The sequence below is a fragment of the Anoplophora glabripennis genome, unplaced genomic scaffold, assembly GCF_000390285.2.
Source record: "Anoplophora glabripennis isolate ALB-LARVAE unplaced genomic scaffold, Agla_2.0 scaffold34, whole genome shotgun sequence".
Classification (NCBI taxonomy): domain Eukaryota; kingdom Metazoa; phylum Arthropoda; class Insecta; order Coleoptera; family Cerambycidae; genus Anoplophora; species Anoplophora glabripennis.
In genome coordinates, this window is record NW_019426074.1 from 1,364,307 (window position 1) to 1,384,674 (window position 20,368).

At 30.5% G+C, this 20,368-nt stretch overlaps 3 protein-coding genes across 7 annotated transcripts in view; 1 reads left to right on the forward strand and 2 right to left on the reverse strand.

Moving 5' to 3' along the window:
* The window catches only part of LOC108913759 (cytosolic purine 5'-nucleotidase), a 54,334-nt gene extending 48,220 nt beyond the window's left edge, over positions 1-6,114 (forward strand). For all 3 annotated transcript variants that reach the window (XM_018719389.2, XM_018719384.2, XM_018719395.2), the window contains exons 5-10: positions 40-244; positions 556-774; positions 1,308-1,705; positions 1,768-1,915; positions 5,365-5,556; positions 5,611-6,114. In XM_018719389.2, coding sequence (XP_018574905.1) covers positions 40-244; positions 556-774; positions 1,308-1,705; positions 1,768-1,915; positions 5,365-5,556; positions 5,611-5,754 — 1,306 coding nt within the window. In that variant the 3' untranslated portion in view covers positions 5,755-6,114. The remainder of the gene's footprint in view (positions 1-39; positions 245-555; positions 775-1,307; positions 1,706-1,767; positions 1,916-5,364; positions 5,557-5,610) is intronic.
* Positions 6,115-11,229: 5,115 nt separating this feature from the next.
* Positions 11,230-13,025, reverse strand: LOC108913662 (protein FRA10AC1). Its single transcript, XM_018719249.1, has 3 exons — positions 12,664-13,025; positions 12,450-12,609; positions 11,230-12,350 (listed from the first exon to the last, which is right to left on the reverse strand). Exons 1-3 carry the CDS (start codon positions 12,943-12,945, stop codon positions 12,049-12,051), a joined length of 744 nt encoding a protein of 247 aa, XP_018574765.1. The 5' UTR covers positions 12,946-13,025; the 3' UTR covers positions 11,230-12,048.
* Positions 13,026-14,236: 1,211 nt separating this feature from the next.
* LOC108913712 (telomere length and silencing protein 1 homolog) lies at positions 14,237-16,988 on the reverse strand. 3 transcript variants are annotated; one of them, XM_018719328.1, is made up of 5 exons: positions 16,244-16,988; positions 16,076-16,190; positions 15,711-16,000; positions 15,428-15,642; positions 14,237-15,365 (listed from the first exon to the last, which is right to left on the reverse strand). In XM_018719328.1, exons 1-5 carry the CDS (start codon positions 16,390-16,392, stop codon positions 15,241-15,243), a joined length of 894 nt encoding a protein of 297 aa, XP_018574844.1. In that variant the 5' UTR covers positions 16,393-16,988; the 3' UTR covers positions 14,237-15,240. The 3 variants fall into 3 exon arrangements, with proteins under 3 accessions (XP_018574844.1, XP_018574835.1, XP_018574831.1); XM_018719319.1 differs by having other exon boundaries at positions 14,237-15,374; positions 15,711-15,991; positions 16,244-16,987; XM_018719315.2 differs by having other exon boundaries at positions 14,237-15,374; positions 16,244-16,821.
* Positions 16,989-20,368: the final 3,380 nt, after the last annotated feature.

Here is a 20,368-nt window from a genome sequence, read left to right on the forward strand (position 1 = left end):
TTTGCAATATAACCTGCAGCTAATATCTTTCATTTGTAGTTCAAGGGTGTACGAATTATACACAAACAAATTTCTAAAACTTGACGAATCAAGAGTTTATGTATTAAACACTTTATTTAATCTTCCCGAGACATACTTGCTAGCTTGCTTGGTAGATTTCTTCACAAACTCAAAGGACTACACTAAAACTGACACAGGAGTCAAATGTGGAGAATTATTAATGTCTTACAGGTCCATATTTCAAGTGAGTTTTGCTTAACACTAACTTTAACACAGACTTTAACATTGTATAAGTGAAATACAAAATATGTAGCCGATATATGATAAAAGTATACAAAAAATTTCAACTGAATATCTTAATTTTTTTTTAATTGTACCTTTGCCACTGTATATTTAAAAAGAAGCATCTAAATTAAAAATGACATTTTACTTTTATTTTTTGTAACACCCTATATATTAATAAAAATATCTTGAAAGATCATAACGTTATAATTAGCTATTTTTATTTTTTGGGATTGTTTTATAAAAAATATATTTGTGGCAAATTCCTTTTAGGATGTTAGAAATGCGGTAGACTATGTACATTTGCATGGAGATCTTAAAAAACGGACTACAGAAAATTTGGAAAAGTATGTAAAAAAGGATGAGCGTCTTCCCATGTTCCTTGCTCGATTACGAGAAAGTGGAGCGAAAACTTTTTTACTGACAAATAGTGACTATAATTTTACTGATAAGATTATGAATTACCTATTCGATTTTTCTCATGGTCCAAGAGTAAGTATTAGACATTTTCTAAAATATACATTATTATTTACATTTAAGTCAGTTAGTTCGTACTTATGCTTAAGAAAACAAAGCGAATGTATTCTTGTAATGTGGAAAATGGTAACTTCCAAACACTATCAATTGAAAAGAGGGAAACTTAACACAGTAACAGTAACCTGATCTCTGGTAACCCTTAAAGTATATACGAGGCGTATCCACAAAGTAAGAGTACTGAAACTCTGATGTTCTGTGGTTTTTGTTTTCCACAAACTTGGCAACACTGCATTCAAGGCCAAGGTGTTGGGAGCAGAGCGTGTGTTCATCTATCTCAGTTAAGAACTGTTGTTGTAGTTGTGTGTTGAAATGAGTGCCGCTATTCCAAATCCCGCCAGCAGCAATGTGAGTTAAAAAATTACTAGTCTTACTTTGTGGATACACCTTGTATTAAAGCCTTAACTAGTACACAGTTCTCAAAATCTTTCGCTTAGTGTACATACTGTGCACTTATCTTAAAATTATCATTTGCTATATTTGTATTGTAGCCTGAAGATCCACACAGGAACTGGAAAACTTATTTTGACATAGTCGTAGTTGATGCCCAGAAACCTCTATTTTTCGGTGAAGGCACAATCCTCCGTCAAGTGGATACCACTACAGGTGGACTTCGAGTAGGCGTTCATACAGGCCCTCTTCAGAAAGAACATGTATACTCTGGGGGTTCATGTGATGTGTTCACTAAATTTATTGGTGCCAAAGGTAAAGACGTTCTTTATGTGGGAGATCATATTTTCGGTGATATCTTGAAGAGCAAGAAAATCAGGGGTTGGCGTACCTTCCTTATCATACCTGAGTTAGTCCGAGAGCTACATGTGTGGACAGATAAGTGTCAGCTGTTTAATGAATTGCAGAACTTAGATGTAAAACTTGGAGAAATGTATAAGTAAGTAATCGTATATCTAGAAGTAATTTCAAGGGTTTACTAGTCATGATTTTATTGTATAGAAATTTAGACAGCAGCACAAAGGAAAAACCAGATATATCAAAACTAAGAGCAGCAATAAGAGATGTTACTCATAAAATGGATATGTCTTACGGGATGATGGGAAGCTTATTTAGATCTGGATCAAGGCAAACATTTTTTTCTTCGCAGGTAAGTCCTGTGTTTCTTCTTAAAGTTAATTCTGTTGGGAAAAGTAAAGCAACGAATGGGAGCCTTGTTTGTAGATAGTTGGTCAAACTTAACGATGAAGATATAAATGGTGACGCTCAAAATTCCCTGTCACCATGTTAATGGTACAAATAAAGGTGACATAGATATTTTTAGCGGCTTCTAATATCATCCTTAAGTTTGAGTCATTTAATATACAGGGTGTTTCGCATAAGAACGGACACAAAGCAGGGGCATATAGGGGAACCCAAAATATGGTGAAAACAACAAAAGTTTTTTGAAAACTAATAAGATTAAGAAAAGTTTTAGAATTAAATTTCCCATAAACTAATGTAATAATTTTTTAAGTCCGCCAATGGGTTAAAAAACTTCATATTTTAATGGTGCATCATCCCTCATCGACCCTTTAAAATGCTTCAGTTGAACTCTACTTAAAGATATTACCTGTCGATTAATTATTTTGGTACACTCACACCATGTATCAAATTCGATTTTTCAGTTCAAGTATAACTGAAATATTGTTTTTTTTTCGAAATTTGAAACCTCACTTTCAAGGGGTGCCACTTAGTAAGTTCGTTAAATCACCATATTTTGGGTTACCCTACATGCGAAACACCCTGTATATAATGGGAGTCATATTCATATATAGGAACCACCTTTGACCTTTAAGCCAGGTTTCTCAATCCTTGGTCTAATTTAGGGTTAACCATCACTTTTCTTTCTTAAATTTTGGACAAAAAACTAAAATTTTCTCTAAAAATGAGTTAACTAAGAATATATTTATACGTTCATGTTTAATTTCATGTTATTACTTTATTACTAAATCTCCATATAAAAAGTGAAAGTTAAATTAATCTTCCATTGAAAAACCGGGGCTTAGAAGCACATGCCTGTTACAAAAACTGACTTTTATGTAAAATAAATTACTTTATTAAGATTGTACTACACTACTACTAAAAGACACTTCACCAAACACCATTTTCATCTTATTATAAAATAAAATTAAACTACCTTGATTGCAGTAAATGTTCTTCATACATCTTCAATGTCGGAGGTCATTGACACTAAGATTCATAAACTAAACACAGTGCTTTAGAAAAATGATAGCAAATACTTTTATGAAATACTTTAAATGGTTTTTAAAATATATTTCAAGTCTATCGGATTAATCGGTAGTTTATTTTCTATTATGTCCATTTGAAAAAACGTGCAAATAATTATTTTAAAACCTATATTAGTTTTATATACAATTTGTCTATCCACATACCAATATTAGTTGATGCAAAAATGGTGCAAAAAATATTAGTCAATGTGCATTAATAATATATCATGCCATAAAGGCATGCAAAAGCAATATATGTAGGGGAAGGTCGGGACACTTAAATGAATTGCAAATAAAAATACGATAAACAAATTTTCTGCCTTTATTTTTAATCTTAAAATAAAACTAGTGTTAGAATCACATTAAAAATTGTTTATTTTAACTTGACATGTTGGTAATATAGACTGATTTGTAACCAAAGGTTCCTAATGAATGGCAGGGCAAGGGGCCACAATTTGAGTGAGAAGTGTTGAGAGAGTAATATGTTGTTCAGAGTTGTCCTATTATTGTTGGTGATTAAAAACTATTGTATTTAATTGACTTAGTTTTATTTGTTTCTATCATTGACTCTAACACTAGGAACTTTTTCAACCATATTGATTAAAAATTAGTAAACATAATAAAAATTTTTAAAGAAATATATTAAAAATATTTTGGCCTTAATTTTTTGGCAACACAAAAGATGGCGGGTAGCTCCAGACAGTAATCAATGGTAGCCCAATCGTTTCTTGGCCTCACAAACATTACAATAATAAATGAATATTCGAAGACTCCATATGAAGACAGTCTTGATGGGCCCAATCGTTGCATTCACGGCTCTGAATTCAGTCTTCTTTAAAAGTTTCGCCACATTATGCTGCATCAGATCTCTTTTCCTCGATCTTCTTTGGAAGACTGAAATTTTTTGTTACCTTCACCGCCTTTTTAGTGCTTTTGCCTTTTTGCTTCGTCCTTTTTATTGCCTTTACTTTTCCTCTCCTATGTCCTCTACATTTTTTTATATTCTGAAGAGGTCAAAATTTCGCTATTCAAGTCGAGTTTTTCGAGCCCGCATTTTTTGGCGCGTCAGGAATGGTAACAACAGATTTATTAAATCTGTCTTGCCAGTCGAAGGCATCGGTTCAGTTGCAGGCAATGTAAAACTAATGGAAGGTACTGGCTATGAAGAATTGGTTGCTAAAAGCTGATTAGGAATGTTTTTCTTCCATTATTATTTCTCCCCTTAAATTTTGGCATATTTCTACAATAGAAATCATTTTAAAATAATTTTCATAAATTAACAAATTGACGAAGCAATTGTAGTTCGTTAAAACAATATTGCGAAATCCAAGGTGTCTGGGGGGTACCCGATCGCTATCATGCCACATTTTTAGTCGCAACTTTTAAATTATACAAGAATTGTTAAAAAATACTATCATAAACTTTAAAAATTTAAAATTTCCTACAACTTCAAACAATAGAAAAGTACGCATACTTACTTATTATGCTTGATAACCTCCAACGAAATGAGAGGTTCCCGATGAAAATTTTTTATCGGGAACAAAACACACACTAGCGTTTAATTCACTAGGTGCCCGCACCACATCTGAGTTGTATTTGTATTTACTCTATAGGACGCACAATTAAAATTAAGTTTTACCTACACGTTATTGGTTTCTTAGAAATTTAAATGTCTGCGATTACCCGCCGTCCGGGGCTACCCGACTTTCCCCTACTTTTACAAAATTATTTTCCATTGCAGTTCCGCTCTCTGCCACTCCCGTTAATTTCATATGTACACTGATAAGTACACTCATACAACCAAGTCATAAACAAAAACAGCAGTGTTTGTTGCCATGCCTGACTTGTTTTGAGCACAAACAAAAAAAAAATTAAAGATCTAATGAGACATTGAATTAAATAAAAATTTAATATTATTTTTTCAGAAAATGTATGTTTTAAAAGGTTTAATTTGTTGTTGTTTAATTAGGTACTCCTTTATAATTGGAATACTTATGGACCATCCTGAAATAATAAAGGTTCTATATCAGGGGTCGGCAAGTAATTTTAGGTTTGGTCCGGATACTTTTGCAAATTTTTAACGAGGTCCAGAAAAAAATTTATTTTAATTTGGACTCACATTTAATTTGCTTACTAACCATTAAGAACTCACACACACACAATTGTGAAATACTAGAAAAAATGATAAGATTGGCACTTAAACGTAAAAAACATTTTTTAAATTATTTGAGTAATTTATACTTTAAAAAAATTTTTGGCGGTCCAGTATTTTACCTTCCGCCGACCCTTGTTCTATATTTTGCATTTACTATATACTTTTACATTTTAGGTAGTAAGATACGCAGATTTATATGCTGCCACTCACCTGAACCTGTTGTACTATCCATTCTCATACATGTTTAGAGCACCAGCAATGCTGTTGCCTCATGAATCTACGGTAGCACACGAACAACATTTTGTTACTGAAATTGTCCCGGAACCAAATGATATCGCAGACGATGACGACAAAATAAATAAAAGAGTACGTTTTTTGTTTACGGTTTCGTATTTAAAATAACGTCAATAATGTTTGCAGGCCTTGGAAAGAAGTCAAAGTCAAATACCACATGTGCGTCCTGCAACACCTCAGTCTGTGACACACAACCACGATGAAGATTTCTCTGATGACGACAGTGATGACAAGACTGGTAAAAATAACGAAAAATCTGATAATATTTAATAAATCTATTAGATAATGATAATGCTTTATTGAATAAAACAAGATTTAAAGTATGTACAAAATATTGCTAAAGATTTGTAAAATACTTTGTTTATAGTACTTTAAAAATATAAAAGCACACATGAAATATAGCTGCAGTTAATAATTTTTAAATCAGAAAACTTGCTCATTTTATTACGACTTTTATAGTACGTCTTAGTAATAACTACTGTGAGAAAGTGTGATTTATTTAATAACTTTTGTACACATAGCCAATTAAATGTTAATAAAAATTGTTGTTCTGATGTATTTATCATGTTTTCTTTAGATTGTATTGTAAAATATAGTGAAAGTTATAAATAAATATTGTTGATTACATTTTTCAATTCGTTTTAATCTACTTTCCTGGGAAAATATCACTGTCATAAACTATTGTTTTGTTTTAAATTATATGAAAAATTTCTAAAAGTTTGGCAAATTTTGCACGAGTTTATAAGTTTAACCTTACATGACCTTACCAAAAAATATAAAAATAAATTCTGACAAATTCTATACAATTGGGCTTACGAGTATAACGAATAATATAAGATAATACAACATAAAAAAAGAAACTTACAAATTGGAAATGGTCTGTTTTACAAATAAAATCAAAGAAATCTTTATATTTTATATTCTTTCCATAATTTTAAATGCACTTCTTTGATTACTTTGTTTAGTTCTTTTTCATAATAGGCAGTCTAAAGAAGTTTTAGCGCTAATTTATTCCTAACACTACGGCTGTGAATTATTTTGGGGGATTCACAATAAATGGCGTAACTTATGCTATATTGCATCAGACACTTCAACTATATTCATGTCAAAGCTCTGTCATTAGCCTTTACTTCTTATTTGTCATTGTGATAACTTCATCACAATAAAAACAGTGTATTTTTTCTCAGCTCCGAATATGTCGAATTACGCGCTAACAAAACACCGTTTACAGGAAGTTTTACTTTTCCTATTTAATTCAAAGAAAACTGCTGCTGAAAGTCATCGAGTGCTGTTGGAAACTTGTGGTGAATAAAGTCCATCGAGTAGCGTTAGAAGTGGTGATTTCGACACAGTTGACAAAGAACGCTCTGATCAATAAAAAATATTCAAAGATGAGGAATTGGAACATTTCTCTACCAAGATTCCTGTCAAACGCAAGATGAACTTGTTGAATGTTGATCGCAAAACAGTTGAAACAATTTAAATGCACTTGGTATGAAGGAAAAACGGTCACAATTCGAGCAAAGGCACATTAAAGTAATTTTTCAACATGACAATGGTCGACCCCATGTTGCTTATGAAGTCAAAAAATACTTAGAAATGCTGAAATGGGATATTTTACCCCACTCGCCATATTCACCAGATATTGCTCTATCGGATTACTACTTGTTCCGAACCATGAAACAAGGTCTGGCTAAACAGTAATCTTACGAAGATCGATTGGTGGATAGCATCAAAAGATGAGCTGTTCTTTTGACACAGAATCCGTATGCGGCTAGAAAGATGGGAAAAAATAGTGACTAGTGATGGACAATAAAAATAATAATGTACACAATTTTTCACAATAAGGCCTTGAATTTACAAAAGAAATCTGGTAACTTTACTTTTGCCTTAGGAATGTGCAGGTTTATACAAATTCTTATAGTCCAACCAAATTACACTCGGAGAAAAAAAATTGTTACCTATACTTTTATAAGTGGAAATGGTAAAAGAGCTTATAATAATAAACCTAAAAAAAATAAATGTGTGAGCAAGGGTGGCAGAGGGTTGATCTGGGGGGTTGAAAAGTTGAGAAAAATTGTATCATTGAGATTTCTGGCGAAAGTTGACATCAAACAAAAAAGTATCCAATGCAAAAGTTGTAGATCATGCAAAAATTTACAACTTTTGTAGAAGTCACTTTTTAAAATAACCTGAAATTTTCGAGAAAAATGCGAAAAACAGGTTTTTTCTGATTTTTTGTTTTTTATTTCTCATTTCCGCAAAAATAAATTAATTTTCACGAAACTTGGTGAAAGTATACCTTTCTGTCTTAAATAACCACAAATTTTTTTAGATAAAAAAATCTAGAAGTTTCCAAGATATTCATTTTTTCTGGTCTGAAACACTTTTTCAAAGAAAAATTCTACTTAGGTAAATCATCATACAGAGTTCTGCCGGTAATCATTTTTTTCGTTTTGACATACTTTTTGGTGAAATAAAAAAATCTAATCACAGTTCAAAAACATGCTCAAAATGCAAAAAAAAATAAATGACTTGCAACAATGATTTTTTCAGTAATTGTTGATAATTTGTTTAAATTAAAAAAAATCAAAAACTGATTACACCATTGAATTCTACGGAAAAAAAATAAGAAAAAACTGTGTCATTGTTTGACACAAAACTTTATTTTTGTACAGTATTGCTAAACATCCAAGTCGAATTACAAATGTACAAATGATCAATTATCTCTGGATGATTTGAGATTTTAGCAATACAAAGTATTAACTGCAAAGTCTACTGTTGATGCGAAACCCAAAAACTCGAAATTTTGCAAAATCGTTTTATTTTTTTAGCTTGTCTTACCTATCATTAAAAATTTTTTCCTGTTTACGGCTGTTAACGCTTCCAAAATGTCTATTGGATGAAGTCATAACAGTATCAGTCAATTTTTTTTACTACTATGCTAATAATTAGAAATAATAAAACATTTCATAAATTCGTATTATTTTTTTATTATAGGTACAACTTTTGAAATTATTGATTAAAAAAAATTGTTGGATATTTGGCGCTGTATTGACTTTTATACTGTTATGACTTCCTCCAAAAGGTATTTTGAAAGCGTTCAGAGCCGTACTCAGGAAAAATTTTAAATGATAGCTAAAAACCTTTTTAACTTAACCTTAAGTACTGACACAATTGTAGGAACATATGTACTGATGTGTCGTCTTAGAGACTACTTTTAAAAAAATATTTGTACTATGGCATTATTTAAAATTTTAAATACTTTTGTTTAAGTATAATATACTTCACTATAATGGTATGTGATATAAATTATAAACATTGAAAAAATTATACTAAGTGTTTGAAAAAATATGTATTTGGTAACTAAAGATAAGAAAATGTAATATAAAAGCATATATATCGCGTTTTGATAAAAAAATAAAAAAATTAATGCAAAACTAAATTCAGGTGTTTTAAATGTTAAATAAATATTAAAGAAGCATTGTACATAGAAAATACGAAAAAATGATAAACATAACAATACATTAACAATCGTCAAAAATATGCTTCTCATACTTCTTCCATGCAGCGGACGCATACCCTCTTTGTACACTGAAAACATATAGGCTTCTTACATGTGTTACACAAGTATTTTGTCATTTGCCTCTTTTTACTTGGGCAAATGGAACATATTTTTTGTTTTTTTAATCTATCTTCGTCGTATGCAAAATTTTATTTCTTTAAGAATGTAAAGATTGGCTTCTCTCCTTTTCATATGTGGTTCAGCTAGTTGTCTTACAAGTTGTTTTAGAAAAGTTTTTGAAGAACTCACGTTTCTAGACATTTTGAGGCAGGAAACAAATACGTGTACGCTTATAAGCATAGCTACACTCGTACTGACGCGTCGTCTACTGGACGACGTTCAACTTTCAGTTTCCAGTTACTTCGGTACTATTCGGTAATATTTCTTTTAGGCATGCTGTATACCTTTGTTGACCTTTCATTTGAGAGTACACCGATATTGGGATTAGAATTCTGTTAAATAAAAAAGATATCGAAAATTATAAAATAGCAGTAGTCTGTCTGACGACATGTCAGTACTTAAGGGTTAAGCGATTACAATAGCAATATCATCTAATTCAGAATTAAAAATGACTAGATTTTGTCATAAAAATAGCAGCGACATATTAAAACATGGAAACATCGGATTGCAAAAATGTTGACGCCATTGGATAGAGCGAAAAAGGTGGCACTGTAAATATGCAATTTATTTTAAAATTTGTTTTCAAATAAAGCTAAAATAAAAATTAAACACTTGCAAAATTTAGGGTTTTTCCGGATATCTCCGGAACTACCTGGAATTTTAAAACTCTAAATGGCATATTGTATGAAAAAACACAACTTTTTTCTAATCTTAGCCACCCCGAATCTCTTACCGTTTCCTAGATCCTAATGCTATCCCATGCTTATCTTGGACACATTGTATATCTATGAATTCATCAAAATTTAAAAAAAAATAAGTACACTAATTGATCCTACGGAAAAAAAAAATATTTATTTTATTTATTCACTATTCGACATGTTTATAGCAATACTGTACAAAAGTAAAGTTTTGGGTCAAACAATGAGACAGTTTTTTTTTGTATTTTTTCCGTACAATTGAATGGTGTAATCAGTTTTTGATTTTTTTTTAATTTAAACAAATTATCAAAAATTACTGAAAAATTCATTGTCGTTTTTTATTTTTTTGCATTTTTGAGCATGTTTTTGAACTGTGATTGCAGATTTTTTTATTTCGCCAAAAAGTATGTTAAAACGAATAAAATTGTCACCGGCAGAACTCTGTACGATGATTTTTCTAAGTAGAATTTTTCTTTGAAAAAAAAAGTGTTTCTGACCGGAAAAAATGAATATCTCGGAAACTTCTTGATTTTTTTATCTAAAAAAATTTGTGGTTATTTAAGACACAGAAAGGTATACTTTCACCAAGTTTCGTCAAAATTAAGTTATTTTTGCGGAAATGAGAAATAAAAAACAAAAAATAAAAAAAAAAACTGTTTTTCGCATTTTTCTCGAAAATTTAAGGTTATTTTAAAAAGTGACTTCTACAAAAGTTGTAGATTTTTGCATGATCTACAACTTTTGTGTTGGATACTTTTTTTTTTGACGTCAACTTTCGCCAGAAATCCCAATGATACAATTTTTCACAACTTTTCAACCCACAAATCAACCCTCCGCCTCATGCATTTATTTTTTTTTTTCGTTTATTATAAGCCCCTTAACCATTTCCACTTGTAAAATTCCAGGTAACAATTTTTTTTTCCCTCTAAATGAGTTATTTCGATTGGTCTATTAGTCATATCTTGGAAAAGATTGAACCTTATGTAATGTACGTAATACAAAGAATTACTACAATGTTTTCTCTTCTGTTTATTAATAAACAGAAAAATAAACCGACATAATATTTTAAATCCTTAATTTCTTTATCATTTTCTATAGCTATATTTTTTTTATTTCGATGAGAATATTCTTTAGACTTTACCTTCCAAACCTGGCAATAGTTAATAAATTACTTGAAATAACATCATATATCAGATATTTTTAACAAAGTAACTGAGAAAATCAGATAAATAAAAACATCTATCTGCGTACAATTGGGGACACGGTATGCAAGCCATTCATAACTGCAAGGTTTACCGTGTAAACCAAATTTACGCAAATAAATCTTTAAAACAACAAAGTTTATTCATATCGGGTCTCAAAGTTTGTAACCACGTACACGTACCGGCTATAAACCAGTTTGTGCATGTAAAACCTGTTTGTATGGCAGGTCCATAACATTACGACTGGAATAAATGTGTATGTGCAAAGTCTTGCTGGCCTTTTCCCAGTAAAGTTAAGGTTAAATTAAGATAAAAATCTGCTTATATACTTACGGTAAGTAATTAATCTAATAATAAACAACGACATTACATATACTGATACACAAATCTAGAAAAAATCTAGACACCATGCTATTGTATAGGAGTATAAAGGTAGGATTTTTAAGCTTCCGGCGAGACGGCCTATGGTCGACATCGGCCTGGTTACTATTTCGACAGCATTCCATGAATATATTAAATATTCCATATTGTGCATAAAGCCATACATATTTGAATTACCATCCTGTAAAAGTCCTAAGTACTGAAATATAACCAGATTCCTTGTTAATGTTGCTGCCACACATCACCTTGCGAGAAGCTTAAAAATCTTACTTTAAAGTAAGTGACCTAAAATTCATAGCTATGAAAGTCCAAATTCTCTGCCATTTGCTGTTCTTGTCGATTTATGTTGGTAACACAAAGCATAAACTATTGGTATATCTAAATTGAGGCGTCACATGTCAAATGATACTTTAAAACTCAACATTTTATGTTTCACAACGTTAGCAATTGGTTCCTTCATCTATATTGCATTGGCCGAAAGTCTTTGGATTTCCTATGTTGAGCAATTTTTAGGTACCTATAGAATTGGCATAAACGGGGAAATCTAATTTTTTTTTTGTATTTACACACCCATTATTAGAATAGATTTATTGTTTCTTTAAAGTAATAAATCTTGTAAATAGTCTTCCATTTCTTCCTCTCTACTTTTTGTTTCTAATGGTTTATGACTGTCCCAAGGAGATTCTAAGTCATCTGTTGGAACTATATTACTTTCATCGTATTTCTCTGTGTCTTGCTTGTCTGGATGTAAAGATTTAGTGCTAGTACTGGGTGAATCAGTACGATTCAACTCCTGTGTATTTTTATTAATTTTCTGTCTCAAAGATTTCCTCTGTAATCTTTTGACTTCTTTTTTTTTGTTGTGATAATTTAATTTCTTTGAACACTCTGGACACAATCCTGAAAATTATTGTTACTTTAGTAACAAGTATCCTATAGCATTAAATGTAGCTTACATTCATAAAGTATTGAAAAGAAATTATTGGAATGATAACTTACTTATTTTAACTAAAGCATTTTTTTTATTTCCTTGCTCTATATATGCAAAATTTACTTCCCATGTTCGCAAGTCCTCTTTCTCTTCACATTTTTTATTTCCACATATAAACTGTCCTTTGCCAACAATTACTTCCTTTTCTGTTCTCCATCGCAATGCTATCTTTCAAACTTTCATATGTTAGTTGAATAGATAATTGAAATTAATAAAAATTACCTTATTTTCTTTATATAAAGTTAAGTCTCCAATGCAGTATTCTTTAAAAAGTTTATCATAATATTTTTTTGCAAATTGTAATTCCCAAGATTTAGGTGTTTCGTCGTTATCCCAAAGAAATTTATGATTTTCTTTAATAACGTGGTAATCATTCCGATCTTTAGAAGTATCTCTTTTAAGTAACCTCGTATCTCCTGGTTTTTTTAAAACATAATCATTTATTATTAGCTTATGTAAATCATATGGATTTAAATATCGCATTTGTGTTCTTAAACTAGTCATATTATTATTTTTTCTACAAATATGTTACAAATAAATACAAATTAATATAAACATAAACAAAACAACTTCTTTTTGTTCTTTCAAACATAACCACAAAATTCAAAATACTTTAACACTTACGTAGATGCTTAAAACCAGGGTGGCCAATGCATTTTCAAACAATTCCCCTATTGTATTGTCTAGGAATATTTATTTTATATCAGTGCAGTATTGCCAGATCAACAACATATATTCGAGATTGGCGTATTAGGAACAAACTACACTCTAAATATATCGAAATGTAAGGTAATTAAATGCATGAAAAAGCATTTGTCTATTCAATTTGATCATAGTATTGGCAATGATGTATATCACTCATAAAAACTTATCACTTATATTTATCACCAGAGTCAAGATTGGTGCCATTGATTTTTTACCGTTTTGTTTGATTGGTACTTCTGCCACGATTAGCAGACAATTTCATATTTCAATTTCAAATGTTGCCAAGTTACTACAGAAAAGTAATCTGAATAATATTAAAGTTTGGAAGTTTGGATGAAGCATGAAGTTAGAGTAGACTTAGTCAGGAATTATACTAAAAAACATCTAAAACATCTATCAATGACATTCTTTTAATTTTAAATTAAATGTATAGTGCATTTTTAACTTTTTTCATTTTTAATAATTTTTATTTTGAAATGCATGCATTTGCAGTTGAATTAGAGCTATAATTTTGTTGGCTTTGCATGCACTAAATGTATTGTACTTGTTTCTGTTCCAATTTTAAAATAAGTAGTAGCGATAGCGGTGATAAGAACTCATTTGCTGATTCTGGTAAGAATTCAACACTGGCAGGTCTTCTAAATTATTGTTAGTCACATAATATGACACAAGTCTTATTGTATGTTGTAAAAGTGCTCTATCATGATTACAAATGATTTATCCTATTATTCCAGTAAATTGCCCACAACTTTCACAATTATTGGAATTTCAGTATGACATTTACATACAATATTCTTAAGACCGCAAACTTTAAGATGAGCGAAAAAAAGAATTTGAAAAAACACTTTTCGACTCAGATATCCCCCCCCCCCTTTAAAATGTACATATGCTTAATGTGACTCGTTATTAAATAAATCCCTTTAGAGGTCATGAAATACTTAATTCTTAATTCAAATGTGACGGGTCAAGTTAAGAGCTAAAAACCGATTTTAAAGATAAACTTGTATGCAACAAACAAGACACTCCAAACATTTTTCTCGTAAGACAATCACTGATAAAAAATAAAATATTTCATCAAAATATTGCTCAATATAATTTTGCAAAATATACAGTTAATTAGGGTTGATAAAGTAACGATAATAAAAATTTGAATCTGGCAAAATCAGTAAGATTCCTTCAGGGATGTTACAGGTGTTACTTTTTCAGAAATCTGCAGATACAAACGTGGATATAAATTTTCTGAATCATCATCTGTAGATATGAATTTATAACGAGGGGTTTTGTATCGGTGGTATCTTCGGAGGAGTTTAGGGCTTGGGTTTTCGGATATGGACCGATGCACCACAATAGGAAGAATCCTCCGATGACAATGCAGTGATTCGGCTTCGTGGACTGAATCGTCAACCAAATCCGCTTAGCACAGATGAATCATCCACAGAAGGTGATCAGCTGGCGACAATGACCGCATCGAGGGAGGTGCTATGTTTATAACATCGGTATGAAAATAATAATAGCTTGTCTATTTTTTCTCATTTTCTTCTGACAAACATATTAATGTTTGTCAGAACACTTTATTTGGGATTATTTTTATTAGTTTGAAATTTCCTTGAAACAACACGATTTCTTCCTAACTGAATTTTGGTAGAGGTAATTGACAGTTTATCAATGGATTATCTTGCAGACATGTGGTGCGATGTCGGTACGTTACGCTCAGAATCAACACATTATATCTGCAAACTTGCAAGTGGATGCAAATGTAGATGCAAATCATGAAAACTATTTGCATGCTCTGCAGTTGTAAACACAGATGTCCATAACATTCCTTTTCTGATATTACCAGAACTATCTTAATCTTGGATTTTTTTCAGCATGTAGCCGGAAGTGAAATAGATTGTATTAAGGTGCGCCAAAAAATTTTTTAAATATAAAAAAGTGCACGATAAATATTTTTAACATGCTGGCGAAGTAATTCCAAAGACAGAATTCATAATTTTCATTAATTTTTTTTACAAATTTCACTACCTACTAAAAAATGTAAACAACGATACTTATATTAAATCATTTAAAATAAATGACGTATTAAAAAAAAAATCATTATCGTCTAAACTGCTTTTTAAATTTTTCGTAATGGTAGTCATCTGTTGCTTTTTCATCCTTCTTCTTTGGTTTTTCTACTTCAACTTCCACTTTTGCTTTTTTCTTAGGGATATCAGAAGCATCTATATTAACTAAAAGTATGTAGTCAAACAATAATAAGTACTTCATTTTATATGTAACTTACATCTATTGTGTTGAACAAAATTTACAGCCATATTCGTGGGTACGAACTGTGAAGGGCCATCTTTTTTGTTCTGTTTCTCCCAAAGTAACCTGAGTTTTGCTTCTTCGGTAGCTTCTATATTGCGTATTTTTGCCTCTATGCCTAAATCCACTTCAGGTATACCACTTAGCATTTGATTAGACAACATTTCTTCCGATCTCTTCGTAGAAGACTCCCTTTAATCAAATTTTTAATTAGGTATAATTATAATAATTGAGATTAATTAACAGGACATTTCTTTTACCTCAAATGTGTTGGCACACATCGCAATGCAGCCTCTTCTGGACTGAGATATGTAGAATTTTTATTATTGATATTGTCCTGTCCCTCCACCGAATCTGCTTTTCCTTTTCGTTTAGATAATTCTTCTTCTATGAACTTCATCATTTCTTCATCTTCATCTCTTTTGTTAGTTTCTGCACTGAATTGAGTCCCTATACCAGTATCATACGCATCATCTACTTGTTTCATTTTACCACTTTTGAGAGCTTGCATATTTATCATGCCCCCTACTTTAACATTAAACTGATCTTTCTAAAATATAAGAAAATAACCGTTCTTCATGGTAAATGTTTATGATACTTAAAACTCATTTTAATTTACACTTACCGCTACAATTTCATCTTCTGCTGTAACTTTAGTGCCTAAAGCTAATCCAACAATGCTAACCCCATTTGGCCTTTCCCGCAATTTCTGAATTGCTTTCATTTCTTTTAATTTGGAGCTAAATGAGACAGGACAGTTTACAAAAAATATATATACATTAATATATCTCACCTTGTTTGATCAATTGTGTCGTCTTCATCGCTTTCTTCCGTTTTTATTCTTTTCCTGAGTTGTTTACGTTTTCTGTTTTTAAATACAATTCTTCTTTTTTGTTCTTCATTATCTTCAACGTGATTAAACTTTTCCTCGCCTTCAGACATTATTTAAATAAAATGATGTAAACTTTTAAAGTACATCAAAGAACATGAATGAAGATAAATAGTAAAATATCAACCAAACAATTTTTAGGTTAAGGTTTATAACATAACCTCAAATGTCAAATTCCTGGCCCATTTCCTGATACAATCCCTAGGTTGATCTAGGGAATTTAATTTCAGTTAAAAAAAAATGCGCCCAAATTATTTAAATTGTAACAAAAACAAAAATCAGTGTCGTAGCTAAGGGCTGGCCGCGAGAGGTGCAAACCTCAAGGGGGGCGTCCTTTAAAGTTATTGTATTGTTTCTCTTGGTAGAAAATAAAAAAGGACTAATTTTATATCTTATGCTTAAACACCATATAGGCAACTGATTGATAGATTTGGGTTTCAATGCTTAGATTTGAGGAGAAAATTAAACTGTCACTTTCCTCTACAAGTTATTAAATGGTCAAATTGTCAAATTGATTGCCTTGAGCTTTTGAGGCATAATTTTAGAAATACCTATACTTTTTATTGCTTGCGAAGAACTAATCTTTTATTTAAGTCACCTCTATATACAATATGTGCAACTTATTTAATATGATGTCGCATCTCTGTGATACAAATCATACCAGTTTAAAATCTATTTTATTAAACATTTCAGGTACTGTAGATGAAGATTTCTGTTAGTTAGTTACATAAGTTATTCCCTTTATTTTTTGTTTATTAGTCATTATTACTTTACCTATTGTTCTATATGTAATTGTTCTATTATTGATCTTGACTGTTGGGTAATAAAGTATTTTAATTTAAATTACACTTTAAAGTTATTGTAGTTTCTCTTTCTATAAATTTTGGGGGCGCAAAATTCAAATCTTGCCATGGGTGCTCATGACCTTAGCTACGACACTGTCAAAAATACTAAAGATAAAAAAGTGGAAGCAAAATTATAAACACTGAAAATATATATATATTTTTTAAATGGCAATAATATTTATAAACCAGGTACTATTCTAATTAAAAAATATGTACTAAATACAAAAGGGATTTGAACACAGGACATTCTGCACTCTAAGCGCAAATCATACTCTTACAGTCTAGGGGTATAATTTCCGCTGTAGGGCCTAGACCGAGTCAATGCGTTATAAATAGGAGAATAAAGTATACTACTACCTAGGATCATAGATAACTTAGGACTGCCATTTCTTTTAAAAGTAAGCTGCCTGTACATTTAATGCTAATAAAACGACATTTTAAAGATTGACAAAAGTCGTGGTCCCATCGAAATTATTTTCATTTTGATCATGAACTCTTAAACATAGCAATCCATGATTGCAGAAACTGAAAGTACCGCCCACTTTCTGCTTTTATATATTTTATGTGCCGTACACTTAAGTGTTTTCATCGCCACAGTTGATGAGCCCGTCATACTAAATTGTTACTAATATTTTTTACAATAAGACTTAAATTTGATACAAGATTTTTTTTTGGTATGTGATACACAGAAATTGATTATCCATCGCAGTATGCGTTCATAGAAGGATGGTTGCACATGACAATTTGTTTGCACACAACCACATTTGTATAATCTGCGGCTTACAATATTCATGAATTTGAGACGAAAATGTTTAACTGTTATTGCGTTATCTTCATTATTTCTCTAAGAAACTTAAATCTCGTTACAGTAGTACACCAACCGACCAGAGAAAAATCTACTTTTTGACTTGCTCAAGATTACAATTCTTTAAAAAACTGCATTTCCTTACTAATTTGTATTACATTTCTGATATCTGTAAAAAAACTTATAGCAACTTTTTGGAAAAACTTGGGGACAGATTTTTTTTCAACATTTTTGTTCGAGAAGTCATTGATCATATTTTTCTTTTGTTAACTTTCTTTTTTCTATATTTTTTTACACATTGCATTTTTTTGTTTACCTAGTAGGACACATATTTGAAAGCTTAAAAAACACTTTATGTTTTAAGTATACATTTCAATATGACACATACAATAAAAAAATAAAAAACTGGAAAAGAAATTATGTTTTCCCAGAAACTGTGTTCTCAATAAAAGTCCTTGTAATTTTTAAATCTAACAGTAATTAAGATAAAAAATTAGTCAAAAGGGCCGTTTTTTTAAGAACACCTTGTATCTGAAACAGAATTTATAATATAAAAAAATTTGCTTATATTATAAGTTTAATTGTCTGTTATGAAGTGATCAGAAAATTTTACAAGTTCAGTATGAAAAAAAAAAAAGTTTCATTTAAATCTGTCAACATTTATTTTATTCAAAATTTGTAGTTATTTACGAATTCATTTTCAAGAAAAAATGCTTTCTGGCCTGGATCAATAACAGACATCTGTAGGTATTTAAATAATATGGAAACAATATACATATAGTTTTCATATAAATTTTTTTGAGAATTGTAATAAAAATTTAGATATACATATTCATGCCAGTAGTAGTCATTTTCATATGGAATGGATTTTCTGTTTTCTCCACAGTTGAATTTCTTCTAATTATGTTTCCATTTTCTGTTTGTATTCCTCCTTCTTGAGAAAAATACCTCATTTTCCTGTTGACAATTGCAAAATTTAATGAGGGAAGTATACAACTATTCTAAAATTAGTGGCAAAATTTCTCAAAATTTTTAAATATTTATCAAGTGTTTTTACATTTTTTTTTCAAAAATGGATGGGGTATACCGTCCCTCCAATGGGGTAAGGAATGGTACATATACTTTTTTGCAATATCTTAAAAGTTTTTAGTGATACTCATATTTTGAATTGAGTCATAGGATATTTAGATTAATTTACACATTATTAAATACCATTCGGCTAGAGATATTTTAAACTTGTTTTTGGTGAAAGAAATACAGCAGAGCTTTCAAGGTTACATTTGAATTGAATTACATGACCTTATTTAAATTCTAAACTTTCTTAAGTACCTAATATTTAAAACTGAAGTACCTACTTGTTTTATGGGAATTATTAGAAACGTGTTCCTTATCAATGCATATCCAACTGATAGTGAAAAATGTATTATTAAACTACAAATTTACTGTATGTAAACTTGTATTTCTCAAAAATGGTTCGGTTTATGAAAATTAAACGGTATCTATTTTTTCTCTAATAATCTACAGACAAATATTTAGAAAAAAAAAATTTAAATCAGAGAAAAAGTAAAAACTTAAGGGGAAAATAATAACAGTCGTCAATTAAAACCATCCCTTTACAAAGATGTAGGCCAGATGCTTTTAAGTTTAAGCTTAGAATATAAATACGATCTCAATAAATATTGCAAAAAATATACATACCATCTCCATTCTAAAGGAGTATCCATTTTCAGGAAAAAGTTTGCATATTATAAACTCATCCTTATTTTTTGATGTTCCTGAAAGTATCGGAAGACAATTTAGGACCACAGAATAGCAATCACAGTATAAAATATTGATAAAATATTACACATACATAACAAATTCTATTTTTAATAGATTAGAACTTGGACCTGCCTAATGCTCGAAAATATTGTAGTAGATATCTATAACCTTCCATTTCAATGTTTCTTCCCTCTTTTAATAAAATTTTTGCCTAGGTGATGACAGGAGTTCCATTGTTTCCATACCTTCAGCTTCTAAATACCCTGACGCTTACAATATTGTTTGCTAGTCATAGTAGTCACAGGCGTAGATAAGATTCTTGCTTGTGGGTAGGCCTTGAGGGGACAGCTGGCCAGTCGGCTAGTCTAACGAAAAAGATGATATTATAGGATAGTTCTTTTTTCTGGTGTGAGCGCCAGGCCCTCTTCCCCAGCTACACGGCTGATAGTAGTTTGAGTATTACCTTTTTTGAATTAAGATACAAGTTCCATTTGTAAAACTTTGAATTACATATTTTATAAAGAAAAAAAAAAAAACAGTCCTATTTAAATTTGGAAAGTTAAAATATCTATGTATGCAGTTAAACCTGTGTTTCCCATTTAAAAAATGTATTATGTG

Excerpts from the sequence above, each read along its gene's own strand:
- LOC108913712 (XM_018719315.2), bottom strand. The coding sequence starts at position 16,392 with ATGTCTGAAGGCGAGGAAAAGTTTAATCACGTTGAAGATAATGAAGAA. Across the intron at positions 16,191-16,243 it reads GACACAATTGATCAAACAAG|CTCCAAATTAAAAGAAATGA; the intron begins GTGAGATATATT and ends TGTCTCATTTAG. Across the intron at positions 15,375-15,427 it reads TTTTGTTCAACACAATAGAT|TTAATATAGATGCTTCTGAT; the intron begins GTAAGTTACATA and ends ACATACTTTTAG.
- LOC108913662 (XM_018719249.1), bottom strand. The coding sequence starts at position 12,945 with ATGACTAGTTTAAGAACACAAATGCGATATTTAAATCCATATGATTTA. Across the intron at positions 12,610-12,663 it reads CTTTATATAAAGAAAATAAG|ATAGCATTGCGATGGAGAAC; the intron begins GTAATTTTTATT and ends AAAGTTTGAAAG. Across the intron at positions 12,351-12,449 it reads AAATGCTTTAGTTAAAATAA|GATTGTGTCCAGAGTGTTCA; the intron begins GTAAGTTATCAT and ends AATAATTTTCAG.